Source organism: Carya illinoinensis, chromosome 5, assembly GCF_018687715.1.
Source record: "Carya illinoinensis cultivar Pawnee chromosome 5, C.illinoinensisPawnee_v1, whole genome shotgun sequence".
Lineage (NCBI taxonomy): Eukaryota > Viridiplantae > Streptophyta > Magnoliopsida > Fagales > Juglandaceae > Carya > Carya illinoinensis.
Window position 1 is genome coordinate 5,571,338 of NC_056756.1, and position 24,495 is coordinate 5,595,832.

Below are 24,495 nucleotides of genomic sequence, written 5' to 3' on the forward strand. Positions count from 1 at the left end.
CAAGACAATAGAGAACAAACTAGAGAGAGAAGATAGAGAGAGATGCTCTAGAGAACTTGTTTCTCTTATTGCTTGGTGATTTACACAAATGAGAGCCCCTCTATTTATAGGGAACTCTTGGTACAAAGAATGGTTAGGATTGTGACACTTGTCATCAATCCAACGGTAAAGAACTTTCTAGATTCCTACTCTAGAATTGTCTATAAGGCCCTTTCTAGAACACTACTCTAAATTGTCTAGAACGCCCCTTCTAGATGACTCCACACAATTCCACAAGATTACAAAAGACTTGGAGGCTTCTAGAAGGTTAGCAAATTCTCTAAAAAAACCCTAGGTGGTGACATAGTGCTCTAATAGGTGTTACTTATTTACATTTTTGACCTTTCTCGTTTTAAACGTGTCTCCGAGGAAAAAAAACTGCGTCCCCGCTCTGACCCAAATTGATAGAGCTTTGGAATATTACGTCACTTTCTCGGGAAAATTCATTTTTTTCCTTCCCTCATTTCATCGCACACAGAGAGGGAGGCGATGGATCCGGAGCAGACGTTCATACGCGTGCAAGAGCGATTCTCGCAGATGCTGAGGCCCAAACTGAGAGCTGCTTTGGAGTACTTTTATCTTTTCGTCGCCATCACCTTGTTCTGTATCCTCGTTGTTATGCACGCCAATTACGTTCAACAGGTACTCCGTACCTACACACTGCACGATTCTCGAATTTGATTTATGCTTTTGTTCTTTCGCGCTTAGGGTTTCTGAATTTCAGTTCAGGAATAGTTCTGTTGCCATTTTCAATTTACGGTTGATTTTTAAAAAAAAAAAAATTTTATTGTGGAAGAAATTATCGTTGCTTTTCTTTTTTCTTTAAAATTTATTTTATCTTCTGGGGTTTGGTTCTATTTTAAAATATTTGGGGAAACAAAAAGGGAGAGAAAAGGAAAAAGAAGACAGGGTGCTATGAACTTGGACTCCTGTGGTCTCATTGTCATGCTGGATAGAATTTCTTCAGGCACTACTATTTTCCCTGACATGGATGAATTGGCTTGCTGTGTTGGTAGGTATGCGCATTAGTTGTTAGCCCTAAGAATTTGAGAAACAAAAGTAGATTAGGCTAATAGTCTTGATTTATCCATTAGGTGTATATAGGAATTTAAGGGAGACCCAATGTTAGTGCCATCATGAGGGTTGGAACAAAATAAATGGTGTTATTGATGATTGAAGGATTTCATCTATGAGATTGGGCATTTTGCAGCTATGAGTTCATGAATTGGTTATAGAATCGTGAGAAGCTAATTCCTAATTGTTATGCTGGAAGCTTGTTTTATGCTAAATGGGCTGGATGGACATGCGGGAATTGCAAAATCATTAATTTTGAAGTACAGGCAAAACGTTTATTAACGTAGTTGGGAACTGTTTAGCAATTTTAGTTATAATATTTTCTGGCTGTTCAAGTATTTATACCACAATTATGATTTCTATGTGTGTTTGCAGTAATGGGCGTGTCAACCTCAACTAGATGATTCTGTTGTAGTTTGTTTATCTTCCCAATTGCTGGTGGTTTCGGGAAATGATACTTATATATTATTTTCCTTAATTGGCGAGTTTCTATCAGATTATTTTTGCTATTTTTTTAAATGTAACATTTCTTGATTTTCTTGAATTTTTAAATGTTTGGCTTTTTTTAAAAGTTACTTTTGCATGCGTCCTTGTAGACTTGACGACACTCCTTTGACTTTTTAATTGTAAAGATGCGTGGCATGGAGTTTGTCTTAGGATATTATCATATTTCTTTGTTAAGTCATTTATCAGTTTTTGTTCATTTCGTTTTTTCAATAGAGAATGGAAGTTTTGTGCATATGCTGATCTTAATATTCAATGCCTGTATTTTGGGATTGGGTCTCTCTTGTTCTCCTAGGAGTTCTTATAAAAATGTCAGAGTTAGCCAAGGGAGGCTGATAAAGTTAACTATTGTTTGCACTTTCTTTTTGGAAACCAAAACAATATCTCACTTTTAGATGTTATTTAAAAGTAATTTTCTTCCAAGAAAGATGGAATAGGCATGGAAGAAGAAATCCTTTTTCCCAATCTACTAGTTGTTTTTATCATTAAAATTGTCTTTTGCACAATGTTTTAGTTCCCAGGTGATGATGTTCTAACTTATGATATAAGGTAGTGATTCACTGTCATGGTAATGACTGGCTCCAGAGATTACACTTTGTCTCCCTTTGTTTGAGTGGTTTTGTTTATAAATTGAGGCATATAGGTTTTTGCTGTGGTGCTCTAGCTAAAATCTATTCTCTTTTGTATATGAAGCCTGGCTGTTCAAGTGAGCTCTCTGGAGTTGAGACAACAGAAGCCCAGCTTATTCACATTAAGGTACGAATTATCTTGTACTTCCAATGCATTAGTTTTCTTTGTGAGATTCTGCAACTACTCCACATTGGAAAGTTACTGAGTGGGCCTGACATCATTACGTTGCACTTAGTTTGAACTTGAGTTTCATAGATTGGCAAGTAAATATTGAAGTCAATACTGTATGGTGACCTGTATGTGAGATGATATTGGCTTTGTTTCTTTTGTTGGCCAAACAGTGGTTTATAATATATCAATTTGTGGTGTAGATAACTACTGCAGGATTGTGGACACAGAACGAGACTGAATCTAATGTGATAGATGTCCCTGATATGGAAACTGTGACGGATAAATTAGAAGTTGCAAATGTGGATGGAGATGGATTGACATTTTTGGCTGCAAAGTTTTGGTTAAATTGGATTGGTTCTGGTGCTAGAAGGGGCAAACTAGCATGGAAACTCTGGAAGACCGACACTGAACTTATTGAGAACCAAGCTGAACCTTCAATGAGTAGTCAAATCTTCAAGCCAACAGTTGATGATGCAGTCAAAACTGATAAAGAGGAGCGACGTAGTAGTTTCCCTTTATCTGCCAGAGAAACATTTAGAGCAGCAGTATTTCACTTTGGCAAAAAGTGGTACAAGCGTCTTCTATTCATTTGGAGACACACAATGCAGGTCATTAGAAGTTTCTGGAAATTGTGGGTGAGTTAATCAAGAACTTGTTCTAATGTATTGCTAGGTTAATATGCATTCAATACAGTTGCTCCATCTTTTAACAATCAATCATGGAATTAGCTAGTCTCAACATTGGTTCTGCTTGCTTTACTTGTAGCTATTAAATCCCGTTCTGTCTTGATCAGCACTTAATATCCTCACATGTCATTTTCTTTTTCAATTATTGATTGAGATTGTAGGTTTCTGTTTGAAACATAAGCTTGTACTTGGTTACAGTTGTCTGCCTATGGGTGCTTTATAGAAATTACAATGATCTCCTCATCTTTTGTGATGTATTGAGGATATACTGGATGCCAACTTGGGGTTAGGATATTGCCACGCATATAGATGTAGCACGAGCCTAAGTACCCATATTTTTTGCTTAATAAATCTAATCTATTCATGTATAAGTGTCTATCTTGGAAAAAAGAATGAAATTCGGGTGTAAATGGGGAAAGGGTGAATTATTGGAAAGTGAGGAAGTGGGATGGGGAGTCAGATAAAGTAAGAAGTTTTGCTTTAGTAAGATTATTTCATTCAATGCTTGTTTGTTTTTTTTATGGTCTTACCGAAAATGTTTTATATGTGCTGTATATTGGCCTTCTTCATACTCTAGGCCTTGGAGTTTGAAGAATTCTCAATAGATGGGGATTTGATTTCCCTTATTGTCAGCCAGCATGATTAATTGGTGCCTTAAACACTTGATGCAGAAGTTGCTCAATTACCCTTCTCGCTCTCTTTCATGTTTTCCAAACCATGTTCTCTGAAAATTGTTTGATTTTTTAGTGGATTATATATGGAGAAACCCTAGACCATTTTATTTCTTGTATCAACGCCAAGTCTCCTCAGCTGAATTTGAATTTTCTAGTACAGAATCTTGCAGGTATACATCTGAATATTGATATTCCCAAGTGGTTGCATATACTTCATTTGGACAGGCTTAATTCATATGCAGGTGAAACAGCAATTTTTTTAGTTCTACTTATTCAATACCATCATGTTGCAGAGCTGTAGTGATTATGACTAAACTGAAAATGTTAGGTCACTGATTCAAACATCTTGAAAAATCAATAAAATCTTGTTTACCGATAAAAAAAAAACCTGAAAAAAGTTAGGTAACTGATGCAAAATTGTTCTCTTAAAGTTGCTTTTGTTTTGATTGTGAGTCTCTTATTACACTGGGAGAAAAGTCAATTCAAATAAATGTATTTTGGTCACCTTCACTATTCAGGTCATTGCTATTGTTCTGCTTAGTGGTATTGCTTAGGGCTGTTAAGTACTTTTGCTTATGAAAAAAAAGAAAAAATTTATCTTAACTGTTGCTTTTACAGAACTTTGAAAATCTCGTCCCAAAAAATTCATGTGATTATCTGATTAGAATGTAAGAGTTTATGAGCTGACCAGGATTACTTCCCCCTGTTCTTCTGATGTCCTAAGTTGTGTTATATATTTCTTCTTGTTTGATAGTGCAATGGCTCGAGAAGAGAATTAAAGCATTTGAACCAACTTACATGTACACCATGGAAAAGGTAAGTTTTCACCTTATTTGTTTATTCCTCCTTAATTTATGAAATTTTCCTGCATACTTTGATTCCATAATTTGCAAGTACTTCTTATCAATGTCTCCATATTGGTTCTTAGAATCTAATATTTCCAATATTCTAATCAGGGATATTTCTTGCTTCCAGAAGAAGCTAAGTCTCGCCATAAGATTCATACTGTTAACATCAGCATATCGGCTCGGCATTCTTGTTTTGGGAACAGGTTATATCTTCTGAACGAAACTTATTACCATAGTCTGCATGGTTTGATTTGAGGCTGAAAGCGAGATTTTTTTAACTACAGCCTTCTTAGGCCTGGTTTGGATAGAGATATGCTTTCATCTCATCTCATCCCATCTGATCTCAATAACCTAACACCACAAACACAAACACTTTTCAATTTCAAATCTTCAACTTTTCATGTAATCATTACCTAATTATTACAATTTTTCCAATCTTTCAAACAAAATACAAAAAAAAGAAAAAAAAAATTCAACTTTTTCAAATTTCAAAACAAAAATAATATTAAAAAATCCTATTCTAACAATATTTTAATTTTATAATTATTTTATTCAACTTTTTCTCTCTTATTTTCCAAAACCCCATAAAACATTTTACTACTATTCACAAATCATCTCACTACTTTTCACAAACCATCTCAACTCATCTAATCTCAACTCACTATCCAAACCAGCCCTTAATTAGTTTTGCTGTGAGTATTCTAATTCTGATATCCTTGCCTAATTATGTAGATTAATAAATTCTTCTTATAAAAAAATTCTAATTCTGATATGGGTGCTTGTTTTGATAATTTAATCTGTATAGTTTATCAAGGCGAAAGAAAATCTTTGTGGAACCCAAGTGTCTGCCATATGAGATGTGGAGTCCTGATTGAGAATTGTTGGTTTAGAGTTGGTTTGTTACAATCTGTCAACACTTTCTTAGGAAGACAATGCCCTAGCATTGTCCTAGGCATAATACTAAGTTTTTAACTATGGTGTTAGATTTGTGCTTGATTGAGATCAACTGAAAGCTTAACACGAGCTTTTTTAAATAAGTTAACACACAGGCATTTCCATCACCATTTTGTTTCATTTTAAACAATTTTGCCTACGTTTTGTTGTACTTTTATATAGGTCTCTTGTGTAAGTTGGATATGGAGAAGGCCTATGATCATGTCAATTGGGACTTCTTGTTATATATGCTTGGGAGGTGTGGTTTTGGGGAGAAATTGTGCACATGGATTAGATGGTGCATATCGACGGTATAGTTTTTAGTGTTAGTGAATGGCTGTCCAGTTGGATTTTTTAACGGCTCCCAAGGTTTTAGGCAAGGCGATCCCTTGTCCCCACTTCTCTTCGTCATAGTCATGGAGGCATGTAGCAGAATGATTTCAGCGATGGTTAACAGTGGGTTCTTGAATGGTTTTTCGGTTGGTGATATACTCTTCACATCTCTTATTTGTTGTTTGCAAACGACACCCTTATTTTCTGTGGGGCAAAGCTAAACTAGATTCGGGCACTAAGGGCACTTCTACTTTACTTTGAGACTGTTTTTGGCTTAAAAGTGAATTTATCCAAGTCAGAGTTGGTTCCAGTTGGCAATGTTTGCAACATCCGGACATTGGTTAACATCCTTGGTTGTAAGGTCTCCTCTCTCCCTATGAATTGTCTTGGTCTTCCTTTGGGGGTTGCCTCTAGGGCTAAATCTATTTGGGATGTAGTAACCGAGAAGATAGAACGAAGATTAGAAGGTTGGAAGAGATTGTATCTATCAAAAGGTGGTAGTATCACTCTAATCAAAAGCACCCTTTCCAATCTACCTACATATTTCTTATCATTGTTTCCAATTCCTGCGAGTGTTGCTTTCCAATTCGAGCTTAGTGTATTTTGGGTTGTTTTGACGGGCTTTTTTTGGGTCATTAGGGGCTCTCTAATATGAGCTAGGATTTTTCTTGTATACGTTTAGTGTACTTGGTTACTCTATTTTTACTTAAGAAAAAAAAATTCCTGCAAGTGTTGCGATGCGTCTAGAGAAACTACAGCGATGAATTCAATTTCCATCCGATTAAGTGGGATAAGATCTGCTCCCCAATTTCTACTAGTGGTTTGGGAATTAGAAATCTAAGGGTGTTCAATAGGGCTTTACTCGGGAAATGACTTTGGCGATATAATACGGAACATGAAGCTCTATGGAAGGCGCTAATAAATCACGAATATGGAGGCTTATGGAGGGGTTGGTGCTCTAGGGAGGTAAGTGGGACCTATGTTGTGGATATATGGAAGCACATCAGACGAGGGTGGGAAGTGTTTGTTCATCATACTAGAACAATGTTGGGTGATGGGTCCATAATTAAATCCTGGCATGACGGTGTGGAGAGAGCGCTCTCGAGTATTCCTTCCCTACAGTGTTCATACTTGCCCGTGAAAAAGAAGCGTCAATGGCGGACCTCATGGAGATGGATGGTGACTTATTTCAGTGGAATGTTAGCTTTACTAGGGTGGCCCAAGATTGGGAAGTTAGTACTTTTGTAGATTTTTTCCAACTTCTATACTCCATGAGACTGAGCACCCAATGAGCTGATACTTTGTGGTGGATACCGGCCAGCAAAGGCATATTTTCAGTTCTTTCTTTTTATAAGGTCCTCACACAACTGCAGAATAATCACTTCCCATGGAGAAGACTTTGGAGAAACAAGGCCTTCCTAGGTGGCGGCATTCTTCGCATGGACAGCTTCTTTGGGGAAGATCTTGATGATGGATGCATTATGTGGTGCTTATGGCAGGAGCGCAATGAGAGGACTTTTGAAGACCAAGAAAGATCTCTAGAGGAACTAAAAGATTTATTTTTCAGAACTCTTTGTAGTTGGGCCATAGCTGTGGATTTTAATGGCATGGTTCTTCAAGATTTTCTTGTCTCTAATGTGCCTACCTAGTTAGGGCATTAGACTAGTGTAACTGGCTTTGCCATTCTTTGATCAATATATTTATTTATTCATCAAAAAAAGATCTTGATGATGGATAATCTACGAAAATGCAGAGTGATAGTGGTGGAATGGTGCTGCATGTGTTAACAAAGTGGTGAGACAGCGAATCATTTGCTATTACATTGTGAGATTGCTAGAGAGTTATGGGTCGATATATTCAGACAGGTAGAGCTAGCCTGGGTTATGCCTGCAACAGTGGTTGATCTTCTAGCATGTTGGTCAAATTTGAGCGGTGTTCCACAAATATCAGCTGTGTGGAAGATGATTCATATCTGTATTATATGGTGCATTTGGCAGGAGAGAAATGATCGGGTGTTCGAAGACAGAGAGTGCTCTTTGGACGAGATTAGACTACTGTTTGTTAGAACTTTGTTTCTTTGGGCTAAAGCTGTAGATTTCAATAGCCTTGATTTTCATGATTTTCTTATTTCTATTTCTCCTTCTTAAATAGCTTTATCTCTTGTATACCCCATGTGTACTTGGGCTAAACCTCTTATTATTAATATAATATTTCGTTTACCTATAAAAAGAGATTATCTGTTGAGTTGTATGCATATATGTATAGCAATTGGATGCTAGAAAGCAACTAAATTGATATATTTTTTTCACCAGGTGGCAGCAACTGCTCATAAACAGCATCGTTGGATATGATACTATTTTGATGAATAGTTTATTGACTTCTCCTGGTCAAGGTAACGCATATATTTGAATGGATCACATTACATGTTTATTTGTTAAATCTTCTTTTCTTTATGGATTGCAAGAGATTTGTCTCCTTCACTTTGTTAGATTAGATTAGTTATTGGTTATCCTCTTTGTTATTTAATACGTGATTATTTTTATCAAAAAAATCAATACTTGATAATTCTTGTCTTTTCTAAGTTTACATGTGTGGATGGAAGCCAACTTGTCACGTATTACGATCTAGTCTATGCTGCCCTTTTATGATACAGAGCAATTTTCCATCATAATATGAATTTATCAATAGCTGTTTGTTCCCTTTTTTTCAACATCCTCATTGCGCTAGTTTGAATCATCATACTTCTGTAAGTGGCCTTATTTTGATGTTTACATGAATGAACTTGTGTATGGTGCTATCAGTTCCATACATCCATGGACCTGCATTGCTTTGATTTGTTTAAATGTCCAGGATTACCAGCAGCTGTATTGAAGCATGGTTGATTTTCTTTTTTTGAAATTTTTAAGTTGCAATGTCAATGCTACCTCTAGAACTACCCTTCTGATGGTCGGTTGGATGCCATTCATCTGTTTCGAATTATCAGTGTGTTGCCAGTATTATAAAGCATGGATAGAATCAAGTAGTAGGTTTTTTGTGAGGCAAGTGTGATTCAGTTAATAGTTCTATTGTGTCTAAGCATGTTTTATACTGCAGGCTATTTCTATAATTATCAAACAAAGGAGTTTTATAATCTTAGTTATCCTCAAGAACCCCCAGAAGGTCCTGCAAGATTTGGAGGTTTGTTGGCTCATGATTTCAATTCTATATTCATGCAATGTTATCATTCATTGGATATCCAATTATGCAATGGATTTTTGTGTTTCAATCTGCGAAATCAATTTTTTGATCAGCAATAGGAGTGTAGTAATAGTTCTATGGGAAGTTGTGTATTATGGCACCCGAATCACCGAGCCAGCTACTTCTGTTGCTTGAATATGAGGATAGCTTAATCTGGTATATTGTCAAGTCTATAAGCTATCATCTCTTAGTTAATCTTCTTAGCATTGTTATCTGATGCTGGAACAGTAATATTGGATATGAAAGAATACTTTGAAGGTGAAAAAAACATGGTGCTTAAATCATTCTTCTTTTGATAAGTATGCTATTCATTGTTGAATAGTTTACATCTAACTTATTTTAGAAAAAATACTTTTTTTTTTAGTAGGGTATTTTAGAAAAAATACTAAATTTAGTTTGAATGACATTACCACTTGGTCAATTCACTGTTGTTTTTTTACCACATATTTTTACTGTTCATTACAATTATAAAAGCATGTAATGGCCGTAAAGAAACTCTATTTCTAAGACTTGTGTGTTCTTTTGACCCTCAACTTCTAACAAATTAAGTTTAAAACCATAGAACTCTTGCTTCAATCATGCATAGTGTGTGGACCGCTCAAAATAAATCTTAAAATCATCAAAATTGCTAAGTAATACGCATAGCAACAGAAAATCAATATTCCATGGCTGCATCACCAACAAAAACAAAAACATGTTTGTTCTTTCACTTCAAGAAAAGCTTACAGAAAGAACCCTAGGTTTTTGTCAGAGGGATTTTTTTTTTTTAATATAACTAGGAAACCTGGAGACCGAGCATTTGTTAGAAGGAGATTTAAAGACATTGTGATTATTTTATAAGCAGTGTTACTGATCATGTTAGGATCTTTAAATCTTGTGTAAAAAGGACTATTTCTAAGTGCACTTGTGGGAGACTTCTTGTCTAGGGCCTGTGCACCCCCGAGAATAGTCGGGACTTTGTTCCAGACACCCAGTGGCAATAAAAAGACTATTTATAATCAAAAGTATTCTAAGCTATCTTAGAGGCTGATTGGTTTTTAATATTATTATACTTGGGCTGTCTTTTGGCATCCCGAAATGAGTGATCTTGAAAGTCTATTTACTCGTAATCTTTGCATAAGTCATGAATATTAAAGAAATTTCCCTGTGAATAGACACTTATTAAAAAAAAAGGTATATTGTGAATAGACACATAAAAAAAGGTTTCCCTGCGGTATAGTGTGATATCCAGAATCCTTACATATGTTTTTGTCCTGGTTACTGTCCCCATGATTTATGTTTTCAAGATTGGTGTATTGTTATACTTTGACTATTTTTTATTTTTTATTTTTATTTTTACATTTAAATAAATACTGTTGACATGAATTGGATGAATCATTCTTTTTAATTTTTTTTCTCGAAGTGCAGTTTCAAATTTTGCTCAACTTGTGGCATTCTTTGGTTTCACTGCAGACTACCTGGTGACCAAGTGTGGTGTGCTTATGATGTCTCTGTTTGTGTTCTTTACGACTACAATGTCAGTTTCATTTACATTACGAGAGACACAGAGTCGCATGCTGAAGTTTACTGGTTGGCTGATTACTTTTATTAATAGGTTTTCAGATGTATCCTCTTCCTCGTACCTTCCCTTAAAATTGCTCTTTTGGTAACTTATTGCAGTGCAGCTTCAACACCATGCTCGACACCGGCTTCCAACATTTCAACTGATCTTTGTGCATGTAATTGAATCGCTTGTCTTTGTACCGGTAAGCATGTATTTTGATCAGTATTTATCCTTTAAGAAGATTCTACCAAGCCACTTGTATTTTCATAACTTATTAGTATTAACTTCTTCCAGGACCATTTCCATAGCTGTAGGTCTTTGACTAACAGGTTTCTAAATTGGCTTTTGCAGATTATGATAGGTATCCTATTTTTTCTGTTCGAGTTTTATGATGATCAGCTGTTGGCTTTCATGGTCTTGATTCTTGTCTGGTTGAGTGAACTCTTTACACTAATCAGGTTTCTCTCCCTTTCTCTCCCTTATCATATATATATATATATAGGATTGTTTGGATACGCAGGGTATGCTAAGTAGTGATTTTTGTAGCCTTCTATTGGGATAAAGTAGCCAATCTGATGGCTTTGTTGCAGGCAAAATTATTGTCTTGACCTCTTACGAATTTTGTACACTATTCAATTAAGAAGTTACTTTTTGAATTAACCTCTAGGGGTTGGCTCAAGTGGTAAAGGCTTCGGACTTGAGGGTATGATCCTCCCAAGTCTGAGGTTCAAATCCTCTTGGGTGCAAACAATTTCTATAGACCATTAGACTGGGGGATTTTTCCCTTGAATTACCCGAGGTGCACTTGCGGGAAACTCATTGCGAAGGGCATGTGCACCCCCAGGATTAGTCGGAACACTGTTCCTAGACAATCGGTGCCAATTAAAAAAAAAAAGTTTACTTTTTGAATTGGACCCACCTGTGGGTAGCCCAAGTAGTAAGGGTGAACTTGTGTGCATGAGCCCCATGTTAGGTTCGATTCCCTCCGGGATGAAACTATGATTTAAGTGGGAGGCCATGGCAGTGGGTTGCTGTGCTAGTCTTCCCAGGGGTTTAGGTTCCATGGGTGAGTCCTAGGGGCTCTGCCGTGGGGTGGTTCCCCATCATATATATTAAAAAAAAAAAATGTTGAATTGAGTCAGGCCATAAGTGGTTATAGTTGTGGTTGGATATTTTGTGCATACCTTTTTTATTCCTCGACTTCTTATGACTAGCATCTAGATGTATGGGCTTGCTTGTAATTTTCAGCGGGGCTGTAAATGAATCTGGTTTACCTGAAGGCATAGCTACACCAATATATGGGCCTTTTATTTTCTTGCATAAACAATGATGGAAATGCGGATTGTTGTGGCTTTCGAGTGGCAACAGATCGACACTAGTTTAGCAATCATCTCTATGACTAATTAGCGCCTGCATTTAGCATACTCTCTCTCTCTCTCACACGCGCACGCGCGCGCGCGCGCACACAGTTTTGTGTGTGCATGCTTGTGAGTCTGTGGGCTTGCTGTGTTGCCGGTGTATTATATGTCATGCTTTTCTAATATGGCATGCTTGCTAATATCTTGCAGTGTCCGGACGCCAATATCGATGAAGTTCTTTCCTCGCTTCTTTTTGCTCTACTTCCTGGTTTTTCACATTTATTTCTTTTCCTATGCTTATGGTATGGACCCTATCACTTTCTGGATTATTCTTCAGGCAGAACTCTTTTTTTTCCCTTCTAAAATGTTGCTTCAATGATTTCTCCAGGTTTTTCATATCTTGCTCTCTCTACAGCAGCAGCATTTATGCTGCACCTCATTCTCTACTTCTGGAACAGATTCGAGGTAAAGTAATTGTATCTGTCTCTAAATTCCATCTCTTTTAACCCCCTCCCCCCCACCAAAAAAATTACTTTATGCATTGGCTTGGCTTTTTATTTTTTATTTTTATTTTTATAGATCAAGTAGTCATATGAGGTTATTATTGCATTTGACAAATTGTTGAATTCTATTGGTCCTATGCATAAAGACATGTTGAAACCATCGGAATCTTTGGAGAATGACTGTTTACTTTATAGCATAGTCGGTTCAGATACAGTTATAGCTTTTTTAATGAAAAACTTGCCAAAAATATGAGAATAGAGTTGTAGTGACTATCCTTGAAGATTTCTTACGCCCAGTTCATATTTTTGTTAGTTACAAATTTGTATCTCATTTTCCTCACGTCAAGTTGATAACTAATACTGTGCCAATCTGGTCTTAGGTACCTGCTTTACAAAGGTTTATGCAAAACCGTCGATCACAGCTTCAGCAGCATCCAGACTTTCACATAACCTCCTCAACCATCCTTGCATCTACTTTGCACATCACAAGATTGAACACAAGGAATCCTGGTCTAGTTTCCCCAGACCTGACCTCGGGGACTGGTTTGAGACCTGGATCTGACCAAGCAATGCCAGCAAATGGAGGAGTAGACGTTTCTGGGCTTCAGGAACAGGCAGAAAGTGAAAACAGGGTAGGGAACCCCATGCAGATGCCAGGACAACCAAACCTGCAGCAAGCAGATAGTGGTCCCAACCCTGGGAATATGAATTCATTCAGTTCGCTTCTGTTATGGATCTTAGGAGGGGCCTCTTCTGAAGGGTTGAACTCGTTCCTTTCCATGTTCAGAGATGTGAGAGAGCAAGGACAAGTTTTTACTGAATCTGCTGGGCAGGACAATCCTGCAAATCAAAATGTTGTGCGATAGCGTTGGAGTATTACTTCTTAACGGGTGATTTGCATCGTGCTTTGTTAGTGTAAGATTGTAATAGATATGCATGTTGAATGGTATATATATATATATTACACGGTTTACTGGATATACACCTACTTGTACAGAAATGACCACTGGAATATGTCACAGGTCAGACCTAGTTCATTTGTACAAGGACTGGGAGGGTATTTGATGTGTTGGATTGGCGGGATTGTCTTTTAGGTTCTGTCATCTGTGCCATTTCAACGGTTATTTGCTTAGATTTTGATTACCCGATTGCAAGATAAGTTGCAGGGTATTTCGAGTATGATCTGGTAATACCGGATTCTGCATTTTAGGCATCTTAAGTCTCCATTGATTTTGATTTTTTCTCTGTAGGGGGCATACGGTTGGCACCCGAAAATGAATGTTATTCAAGGGCATTAGAGTTATAAAGGAATTAGCATTCACTTTACTCGCATATTATTTGAAGGGGAAATATGGTTTGCCTTGGGACATTTCTTTTATAACTGAGTCTCAAAAACTGAGGATTTATACGTTTGGATTATTTAGGTTTTGTTTTTAAGAGACCTTTGACGGTATTTTAACAAACAAACCGGTTAAAAAAAGAAAAAGAAAAAAAAAGGCATTTGAAACTGTTTATTGATAATTTGATGTACTAGAAAAACTTGTTTATAAGTTTTGTTTTATAATTCTCTCTGTATAAATATAAATATGTTAGGAAAGCAAATTCTTTTCAACTTATTTCATCTCATCATTACACCTTTTTCAAATCTCTATAAACTTTTTCAAATTTCTATATAAAATATAATAAAAAATTTAACTTTTTCAAATTCCAATACACTTATAATATTTAAAACTAATATTTTAATAATATTTTATTCAACTTAATCCAACATCCAAACTCAACCTTATTCTTCTCGAGGTCGAAAATGTAGCTTTATTTTTATTTTTACTATATCTAATACTTTATTATGCTTTTAATTTATATCACTCATTTTATTCATTGACATCATATCAAATATAAAAGAATATAGAGGGTCTAGTATTTTAGTCTTTTTCTCTTTGAATATATATTTTTAATTTTTTAAATAAGTTACATGAGGTGTCACATCAATGGGCCAAGTGAATGATATAAATTAATATAAATGATAGTTATAGTCTTAAGCGTGTAAGTTTTATGTAAATATTTTGAAATAAATAAATAAATATAAAATTTATATAAAAAAATTAAATTTTAATAGTATATTTTTTTTAAAATGACTTTACGATATTTATTCACTCTATAATTATACGTAGTATTGCTAATAAATTAAGGAGATAATAACATTTCTTTATAAGCGATGTTAGCGTTGCTAGGCATGCCCTTAGTACATTTGCAATTTTTTTTATTTTTATTTTTTGCATTTATGTTTCAAATAATTTTTAAACATCTTTAAATATATATATATATATATATATATAAATACAGTTATAGTTCATTAAAGAAAAAAAATTAAAATACATGAACTAGGAAATAAAAATATACGACAAATTAGCATTTTCCCTTTCTTTATTTAAAAACATAAAATAACGAAATTTAGGAAAAGGATGACGTTGCATTCGGCCATTTTGATTTGAAGGCGTTAGCTTTATTTCTAGATTTTATCAAAGGGCAGAGTCCGTTCAATAATAATAATATCCGGTGATGGCAGCTCAGCGTCTCGTCACCGTCGGCAGCCCAACCCTCCCAATCCCATCCTTTACTTCCTTTCGCCCCTTTTCATCGTTCCGGTCGCATCGATACCACGAAAGCGGTGCGTTTTGGAAGAGGAAAACGCCGGCGAAAATCCTCATCAGCCTCTCCTCCACAAGTAGCGGTTCTAAACTTGCTGCCTTGCCCTCCGACCTCTCACCACCTCCCATCGATCACGACCTCCTCGTATGCGCCTCTCTCTCTCTCTCTCTCTCTCTCTCTCTCTCTCTCTCTCTCTCTCTCTCTCTCTCTCGATTTTGTTAGGTTGGTTCTACGGAAAACAGAGTAGAAAAAGCAAGAAAATCAGAATAATAAACTATGCCTACCATTTTTTGTTAGTTTCTTTCCCCCAGAAATAAATCATATATTTTACTTTTCTTTTCCATGTAAACTCCCAAACACAGTGTTAGTGTCATGTAACCTGAGCTCTCAAGTTTATACATCCACATAAACACTCTGTGTATTGCGTACCTGTACATTCGCATAGTGTGTGTACCTTGTGACTTATGTTGCGTGAAAGAAAAAGTTGTTGTAGTTGGCTTTTTTTTTTTTTTTTTTTTTTGCAATTTTATTTTTGATAAAGACGGATTGAAACTTTGTGACTAATGAATTTAATTGTGCTACAAGATAACCTTGACTCTTTGCAGGAGACTGTTACGCTCGGAGGTGCAAAGATTTCAGATGATGGCATTATCGAAACATTTAATAATGATGATGAGGCGTTAGATGCCGCTGATAATGGTGTTGTGGTGCGTATTTGATTTTTATCAAGTTTCTAAATCATCATCCATTTTGCTCTTTTTTTCTTCTTCTTCGTGATATTGCTTATTTGTGTATGTTTAAGAGGAAATTATTATATTCATATATGATCCTCATGCAATGGTATTTTGTGAAACTGGCCAAGTCCTCTTCAAATTCTCCAGTTTAGATCACATTGACTTAGTTTATCTCATCAACTCGAACACTCGACCACAACTTGGATCCTCTAACGGTAGTGAAGTTTATCTTGGGAAGGGCGAAGTAAAATCTTTGACTGGAAGTACTGATAACTTGCATTCAGTTTGAAGTTTTTAAGTTTCTGTTCTGAGCATTATGCCCCTCCCTCCTTTCACACTCTATTCAAATGGTTATAGTTGTGGTAATACTTGTCAATTGCAATGTATTGCCTTGCATAACCATTGACAAGTATTGTCACAACTGTATCTACTCGAAGGAAGCAACAATGCAAATTAGGGTACTTATCAAAATAGTTTAGCTCTGCACGTATAAAAAATGTTTAATAAAAGTTTTTTTACTGATAAAAAAAAAAAAACTAATACTATCAGGCATTGATTGGCTGGGCTTGGGCCTGGGCCTGGGCTTAGTTAGCTGTATCACCTAATTAGAAGTTGGTGGTTATGTGGCTCTGAATGATTTAATTCATGTGGCTCTTGTGGAATATATTGAAGTGCGATTGTTCACAAATTTTATCAGATGGGATGCAATCTTTGAACATTTTTATTTTAGTGCACTCTTAGCATTTTAGTCTTTGACTTCTAATTTTTCTTGAGCATGTTGATATCCCTTTTGACATCTGATGTCATAGGTTGTGGACCTTTCACATTTTGGACGAATACGAGGTACACATTTTTCTTGTTATTTTATAATGACATTGTATTAGCACTATCTTCAACTTTCTAAGAGGAGATTGCAAATCATTTTTACTATATAAAATCATTGATGATAACCATTTTAATTATGTGGTATGTCGTCGTAGATTGATCAGTGCCTTGCCTCTTCATAAACAAAATGTTTCATATTTATCCCTAATCCTTGTTTACTGTTTCACCTTCTTGTTATCGTGCATCACTTTCCAGTGGAAAAAAAAAAAAAATTGTTTATAGTCTTCTAGATGTTGATCTTTTATCAAAATATAATTACATGTTCGGGAACTGCCTTATTCTGACATTTTCATTGTCATCTTTGCATGCAACTCATAGTGCTCTTTGTATTGTTAAAGTTTTGGTGTTTTGTTGTCTGGATATTAGAGGTTTTACACTTGGTGGGTGAGCACTATATATGCAAAATAGTGCCAAATCTTGATATTGCACGATATAGGCTATATATATATCCAACTCATTGCAGTACACACACACAAAATGCTAAAGTCTGTGCTGTATATGGTGGTTTTGATAGATGCTTAAACATTTTTCCCTTTGTAAATAATGTGGGTTCAACGGATATGTAGTCAGTGGAGAAGACCGTATCCAGTTTCTTCATAACCAAAGCACAGCAAATTTTGAATGTCTTCATGAAGGACAGGTGGGTTTTGGTTGTCATTATTTGATTGCATTTGTGTTCCCTTAAACTCTATTCTTATATTGTATAGTCGTACAGGCTAAAATAATAGGATTTCTCATTGGAATCCGTAGGGATGTGACACTGTTTTTGTTACACCAACAGCTCGGACAATTGATATTGCGCATGCGTGGATCATGGTAACGTTCATACTCATGTGGATGTTTGTTTTCTGTGTTGTAACAATCTTCGTCTTTTGTTAACCAATTTTTCTCTTTCTTTTTTCTTTTTGGTTGTTTGTATTCACAGAAAAATGCAGTTACATTAGTGGTTTCACCGGAGACCTGCCAAAGCATAATCAAAATGCTGAATAAGTAAGTGCATCTTGTCAATGTATGTTGTTATTATTTTATTATTTACCAGTTGTAGTATTAGTGAGAGAGAGAGAGAGAGAGAGAGAGAGAGAGAGAGAGAGAGAGAGAGAGAGAAGTGTTTGTTGTATTCTTGTTTCAACAAAACTTGTAGCCACTGTACGATCTGTTAGCAGAACAATTATATATATACACTTCATTTCTCAAGCTGTCAAGCAGACTGATAACGGAGTTCTACATTTATACCACGATGAATGATCATAACCAGGGTATTGGTTTTCTTGTGATTATACATGCTTCCCATAAATTATATAGAGGCCCTTTTCAAGATATTCTGTTAACCATCTGATAGGTTGAAACAGTAGCATTGGGTGTAGGAAAACATATTCCAAACTTTGCTAAGCACTGACAATCGGGGTTTTAGGTGGTGGTGTCTTTCTTGAGCTCACGGAATCAGTATTTTACACTTTTAGCAGTCAGCACGATAAACTCTGCTTGTTCATACTTTGTGGAAAGTGTTTTTTAGTACTGATAATTAGAAGCTGAATAGATCCAGTCCCCCGTTCCTCATATGCTGATAAAATTAAAGTGTTCAGTATATAAGTACTAGAACAGGCTGAAAGTGAAGAGACAGCATTATCCCATTATCTTTATAGTTTAATGCAGATTGATGTGGATTTGCGGAAAGACAGGAAAAGATTGGAAATAGACTAATATCAGTTATCAAAAAAGCATTTGTGAAAATCTAGAGATCAACTCATTTGACAATGGATACGAGGTGTGAGAGAGTTTGTTAAAATAATTGGTAACATGATATAAAGACAGCTAATGCTTTGGTGTGGATGAGTGATTTGGTTTCAAGCTGAAGGTGTGGGTACAGCGAGGACGAGAAGAAGACCAACAAATATGTACTTCAAAGTTTTGTTTAATATATAAATTATACAGCATGAAGTCATAGATCAGTATAAACGAGCTTTCAACAGATTGATAGTCTATAAAGGGTAAGATGGTGAAAAAACAGTTCATATAGCTGACCCAGGTGGTTGAGTGAAGGTCTTTTTCAGTTGTCAAATCAGTACATTTTTCTGTGTTTTACCTTAAGTTATTACTTACTGTTTCATAATTCAAAGGTCTTGATCATTATTATCAAGATAAAAAGATCCATGCAGTAGATCTTTTACATTGTATTCAATTTTAGGTACATATTTCTTGCTGACAAGGTAGAGATTCAAGACATCACCAAGCAAACTTGCTTGTTTGTTTTACTGGGACCCAAAAGCAATCAAGTAAGGAATGCTAATTTCTCGTATATAGTTAAACATTATTCCAGAACTCGATATTATGCTTTTGAAGGTTTGAAATTGATGGTGTAATTGCATAAAATTGGGGAATGTGATCAGGTAATGGAGGACTTGAACCTTGGCAATCTTGTTGGACAAGCATATGGCACACATCAACATTTTAGTGTACGTTTCTATGGTTTTCTAGACTGTTTCTAGATCAAGTTTTGTTGATTTATTCTCTTGTGATGATTATTGGGCATACTTTCAGCATCTCATCTGTTGTCAAATCTATTTATGTGAAATTTTCACTCTCTTCTTGTGACGACCCCAAATTCCGTTTGGGATCGGACGGACACTTGAAGCGTCGAGACATGCAACACAAGGTTACCTGCCCCTGTTCATGACATATAAGATGCAATATTCCTAACATGCATCTAACATTATGCAATATTCGCAGCGGATAAATTTTTTCTTTAGCAATACTATGCACCAAACTGAAAATATCTCAAATACTTAAAACATACTTCATATATAAAGATCTATTGAATAACTAAGATCACAGCACTAATCCAAAATAGTTATGATCCAAAAAGTACTAGAGATGCAACTCCATCGTACAAGTAGTAATTTAACTACTATATTAATATTACCTGATCGTTCAGTCGACTGTGTCTAGTTGGTCAGCTCCTGATCCTCTTTCAGGTCCTGTAACAAGATCTACCATTCGGGAGAATAGTAGTTGGGACTACCACAGTGAGATTTGATTACAAATCTCAGTAAGTTAACAAAACAAACTTCCACACAGGCTAATGATGCATGAATGACAGTAAAAGCATGAATGTATAATCAAATTCATAAGTAATTGAAGCATAACTTGACGTACAATATAGCATAATTGACATAACTTAAATTGAAACGTGAACTGAACTTGACTTGACATGAACTTGATCTGAAACTTGACTTAACATGAAAAATACATACTCCACAGTTGTTGTGGCCCCATGTATTCTACGTGTAAATACATACTCCACAGTTGTTATGGCCTCATGTATTCTACGTGTCACAATTGTTGTGTCTCACGTAGTGTATGCGTCACAATTGCTGTGACCTCATACTTTGTGTGCCACAGTTATTGTGGACCCCACGAAATTGAATGTAACTCAAGATGAAACATGATTGGAATACGAAAGACTGAAGCCCTGACGTAACATAACGTGACTTGAACATAACTTGAAAGATATGACCAACTTGAGATAGAAACATTTCGTAACATGAATATAATAGACAACATATTTAATATGACATACTTGCAACAGTGAATATTACATGACTTGATATACATGTAATAGATGGCATACTTAACATGGCATACTTGTAATGTATAGCAATACATGACAGAATATATTATGTAACAGTTTTCATATATATGACAGAATATATTATGTAACAAATAAAAACTGATGACAGAATAAATTCTATGTAACAGACAATTATGTGATAACTTGGCATGGCATGACATATATGACAACACACATATATATACACTGTAGTTCCTTTACTTAGCACACATACATAATAGACTGTTAGTAAGTTAAAAGCTAACTTACCTCGATCTCTGCGTTTCTTATAAAACCTTAAGCGCGATCACGAGGAACTGTAATTAGTGATTCTAAAAGTTAGCATTAAATCACTAATAAATTGAAATATGGAAAAATACTAACTTAAAGAGTAAAATTTTCATTTTACTCTCTGCATGTAGGAAAATGACCGTTTAACTCATAACTTAAGGATTTTGTATACTAATTCCAAAGTCACCAAAATTTATATGCTTCATGTAAATTTTATCCTCAACTCAAATATCAATTTAGAAACATTTAAAACTAATCACAACTATTAAAACTCCATAGGACCGAAATTCTCATATGTTATTTCCATTGATTTTTGTTTATAACTTGTTTTGATTAACCTTTTGATCTATAACTTATAAAGATGTGATCTTCAAATCAAGCCATCACATGATTTAAAAAGATGTATTAAAACATATATAAGCTTCTAATTCAAGATCACATGGTTAAAAATTAACCAAAACATAAATTTAGCCAAAAACATCCACACTTTGGTTTATTTGAATATCTCTTTGCATAAAACTTCATATCTTTGAAACTAATATCAAATATCTTCAAAATAATAATATAACATGTATATAAGATGCTTAGGATCCTCCAATAAAATTATCAAAGTTATTGGAATAGGTTTAGACCACCAAAGAGTTAAACTTTCTCAAAACAGAAATTGTTTTTCCTCTTCCAATTTTTAAGTTTCTAAATCTAGTAAAATCTTTCATCAAAACCTTTAATCATGCAAAAATCCTCAACCAATAATCATATATACATTTTAACAATACTTCATAAAAATTTCGGACCAATATCTATCCATTAGCTTGGTCAAAAACTCCAAACTATAACATATTCTCTAATTTATCTCCCAGAATGACCTTTCTATAGTTTACATAATATTTGACTGACCAAATGATCTTCAAATGGGACAAATAAGATATCCACGTAAACTAGACTAAAAAAGGAACAACTTATATGAATGAGACTTTATGATAAAACACTTACAAAAGCTTCGAAATGGGCTTTCAAAAGAACTCCTAAAAACTGTCCGAGAGAGACTGTTTGATATTCTTTTAATGGAAAGTGTAAATGAAGATAAGTTCGTGAGTGGTGGCTAGAGATACTTATGGACGAAATATGGAAGAGGATAAGGCTGGAGTTGAGAGTTGAGTGTAGGTTTTTCCTACCCAAAATATCTATAAAAGATCATCTCAAGATATTTCTATCCATTAATATCTACAAAAATCAGATTAAAATATTTTTATATAATAATATTTATAAAAATCATCTCAAGATATTTTTACCCAATAATATTCACGAAAATTAGCTCAAGATATTTCTTTTTTTTATCCAATAATATCCACAAAATCAGGTTAGGCTATTTTCCAAAAGTGGAGAGTAGACTTGGAAGAGTAAGGTGGCTAAAATCTTTCCATGTGTCCAATTAAAACTTTCTAACTATCTCCAATAATCAAAAACACACTTCTGATACCACAGTGAGTAATAACATTAACTATACGATTAATAGATTCGTGAAAACTTATCAAGTCTTCACGAGATTCGTAAAGCCAATAGAAATTTCACCGTTAAATTTCTAGTGTGCTGTTACACTTCTTGTAGTCATGCATCTGATTTTGTAATTTTCCTGGTCTGAAAATTTTGTTTACTCAAAAAATGATGTATCCTCATTATCCCACATCATAGCTCCCTTAAAAAATAATGAAAGCTGTAATTGTTGAACTTTGGCTTGGATTAAATTTCTACATAGTGTTATTTCAATTTAAACTTTTCTTTTGACACCTTCCCTACTGGAAAAAGAAAAACGAAAAAACAAAAAAACAGATTTACACATTTAAATCCCGAGTACAAGTACCTGTGATAATGCATTATGGAAGTATAGGAATGCAAAGAACAGTGGTAATTTTGTTGTATGTGCTTTATTATTTGCAAACGACCCTCCTTTTATTTGCAGGTAAGTGGGATGCCTATTACAATAGGGGTGGGAAATGTCATTTCTGAAGAAGGTTTCTCTCTATTGACGTCACCAGCTGCTGCTGGATTAGTCTGGAGTACTATTCTTTCTCAGGGTGCTATCCCAATGGGTTCTAATGCATGGGAAAAACTAAGGGTTCTTCGTGGTGAGAATTCTAGACTGGGTTGTTTTGCTTTCATGTTTCATTTTATATAATCAATGACCTGACCTGTTGCAAATTAAATTTTGCCAGGAAGGCCGGCTCCTCAGAAAGAACTTACTAATGAATTTAATGTCCTGGAGGCTGGTCTCTGGAATTCCATCTCTCTGAACAAGGGTATCTAGCTTCGTACCATTATGTCATTTGCATAGAAACATGAGAAGATGGCTGGTCTAATTCTAATCTTTTCAGGGTGTTACAAGGGACAGGAGACTATATCTAGACTCATAACATATAATGGAGTCAAGCAGAGGCTCTGGGGACTTTGTCTATCTGCGCCAGCAGAACCTGGCACCCCAATTACACTTGATGGGAAAAAGGTGCTAGTCATGACTGCAATGCTTGTAAAATTGGACAATAACCTGTGAGAAAAAAAAATGCTCGATTATGCTATGTTTACTCCCTAAGAAAATTAGAAAAGAAAAAAAAATCATTTATTTCCCCATCAAAATTCTTATTATGCGAAAGCCGAATAAAAATCTTCACTTATCCCTGTAAAAAAATTAGTTCTGGAAAACCAAAATTAATATGTATTAATTACAGATAGATATTTCATGCAAATGTGGCCATTCAAATACTTGTTTAATGCATAATGCTGATGATTTGTATGTTTTTTTATGCCTTTACCCTTGATGTTATTACTCTTTTTGGGATAAGCTTGTACTTCATGGTTGCTTCTAGCTTGATAGATAAATAAATTAATTAGGGGAAACTTTATAGTTGTAAGATATTTGTGAACTTCGTGCAGTTGGGAAAGGTGACAAGTTATGCATCTGGAAGAAAGGAATCTGAGCATTTTGGTTTAGGCTACATCAAGAGGCAAACTGTTTCAGAGGGAGACACCGTAACTGTTGGAGAAAACGTCACAGGGACAGTGGTGGAAGTTCCTTTTCTTTCTCGCCAATGTCAGCCAACCCAGAGTTCAGGTTCTTGAGATCTGATAATTATGTTCATCTAATTGAACTTTAAATTTTTAAACCCTCATATGTATCATTTATTGACCATGCAGTTTGACATATAGATCATGTTTCTTCTTATTGAATCAATGATGGTTGCAGATGTACAGCGTTTTGAATGACTCATTTTTAGGAGTATTCTTAATTTCATCCTATTGACCTTATGCATCACTGTTGACTGTGGGAGTGTCTATATGTGTATATATTATTATATATGCGTGCGCCCATGCGTGGCATGCATGACAAAATAACGTGTTAGGGTAAAGGATATTCATTTTATCAGATGTTAAGCCAAAAGTCAAAAAGCAGTTCATCACTCGTTCTTTTCCACAAACAAAATTAAACTGACTGATTCCCACCAAGCACTCGAGCCCGAGCTTCAGCAACCGACCTACCCCCTCCACTAAGTCCTCTCTCTATCTCGGTTTGTGATCCACGCCATTGCCGGCAATGATGTTGCTGTCACTGCAGATTGCTCAAACCAACCTACTCCCAAAGTTATGCATGAATAAGTAGAGATATATAGGAGAGAAGCGCCCCGGGGGGGGGGGGGGGGGGGGGGGGTGTGTGGTTGGTGTGGTGGTGGTAATAAGAATTGGAATCGACGCGCTAATTCGGTCTTTCCTTTACTTGGGTGGGATGATGAACATCTTTCATTTC

At 35.4% G+C, this 24,495-nt stretch overlaps 2 protein-coding genes across 3 annotated transcripts; both read left to right on the top strand.

Moving 5' to 3' along the window:
• The first annotated feature begins 392 nt into the window (after window positions 1–392).
• Window positions 393–13,746, top strand: LOC122309997 (membralin-like protein At1g60995). 2 transcript variants are annotated; one of them, XM_043123871.1, is made up of 14 exons: window positions 393–681; window positions 2,311–2,373; window positions 2,619–3,053; window positions 3,939–4,020; window positions 4,533–4,594; window positions 4,735–4,829; window positions 8,205–8,284; window positions 8,986–9,069; window positions 10,537–10,698; window positions 10,789–10,874; window positions 11,024–11,130; window positions 12,241–12,332; window positions 12,419–12,495; window positions 12,914–13,746. In XM_043123871.1, the coding sequence occupies exons 1-14, from the start codon at window positions 529–531 to the stop codon at window positions 13,397–13,399; spliced, it is 2,064 nt and encodes a 687-aa protein (XP_042979805.1). In that variant the 5' UTR covers window positions 393–528; the 3' UTR covers window positions 13,400–13,746. The 2 variants fall into 2 exon arrangements, with proteins under 2 accessions (XP_042979805.1, XP_042979807.1); XM_043123873.1 differs by having other exon boundaries at window positions 394–681; window positions 10,582–10,698.
• Window positions 13,747–15,006: 1,260 nt separating this feature from the next.
• LOC122311446 (putative transferase At1g60990, chloroplastic) lies at window positions 15,007–23,961 on the top strand. The gene is made up of 12 exons (XM_043126000.1): window positions 15,007–15,326; window positions 15,788–15,889; window positions 16,726–16,759; window positions 17,368–17,441; window positions 17,552–17,617; window positions 17,727–17,791; window positions 18,987–19,074; window positions 19,189–19,254; window positions 22,660–22,825; window positions 22,913–22,996; window positions 23,072–23,199; window positions 23,628–23,961. Exons 1-12 carry the CDS (start codon window positions 15,093–15,095, stop codon window positions 23,811–23,813), a joined length of 1,293 nt encoding a protein of 430 aa, XP_042981934.1. The 5' UTR covers window positions 15,007–15,092; the 3' UTR covers window positions 23,814–23,961.
• The last annotated feature ends 534 nt before the right edge of the window (window positions 23,962–24,495 follow it).

Coding starts and splice junctions, on each gene's coding strand:
- LOC122311446 (XM_043126000.1), top strand. CDS start 15,093: ATGGCAGCTCAGCGTCTCGTCACCGTCGGCAGCCCAACCCTCCCAATC. Junction 16,760..17,367: donor ACATTTTGGACGAATACGAG/GTACACATTTTT, acceptor ACGGATATGTAG/TCAGTGGAGAAGACCGTATC. Junction 22,826..22,912: donor AAAACTAAGGGTTCTTCGTG/GTGAGAATTCTA, acceptor AAATTTTGCCAG/GAAGGCCGGCTCCTCAGAAA.
- LOC122309997 (XM_043123871.1), top strand. CDS start 529: ATGGATCCGGAGCAGACGTTCATACGCGTGCAAGAGCGATTCTCGCAG. Junction 4,830..8,204: donor CATTCTTGTTTTGGGAACAG/GTTATATCTTCT, acceptor TTTTTTCACCAG/GTGGCAGCAACTGCTCATAA. Junction 10,699..10,788: donor TCGCATGCTGAAGTTTACTG/GTTGGCTGATTA, acceptor AACTTATTGCAG/TGCAGCTTCAACACCATGCT.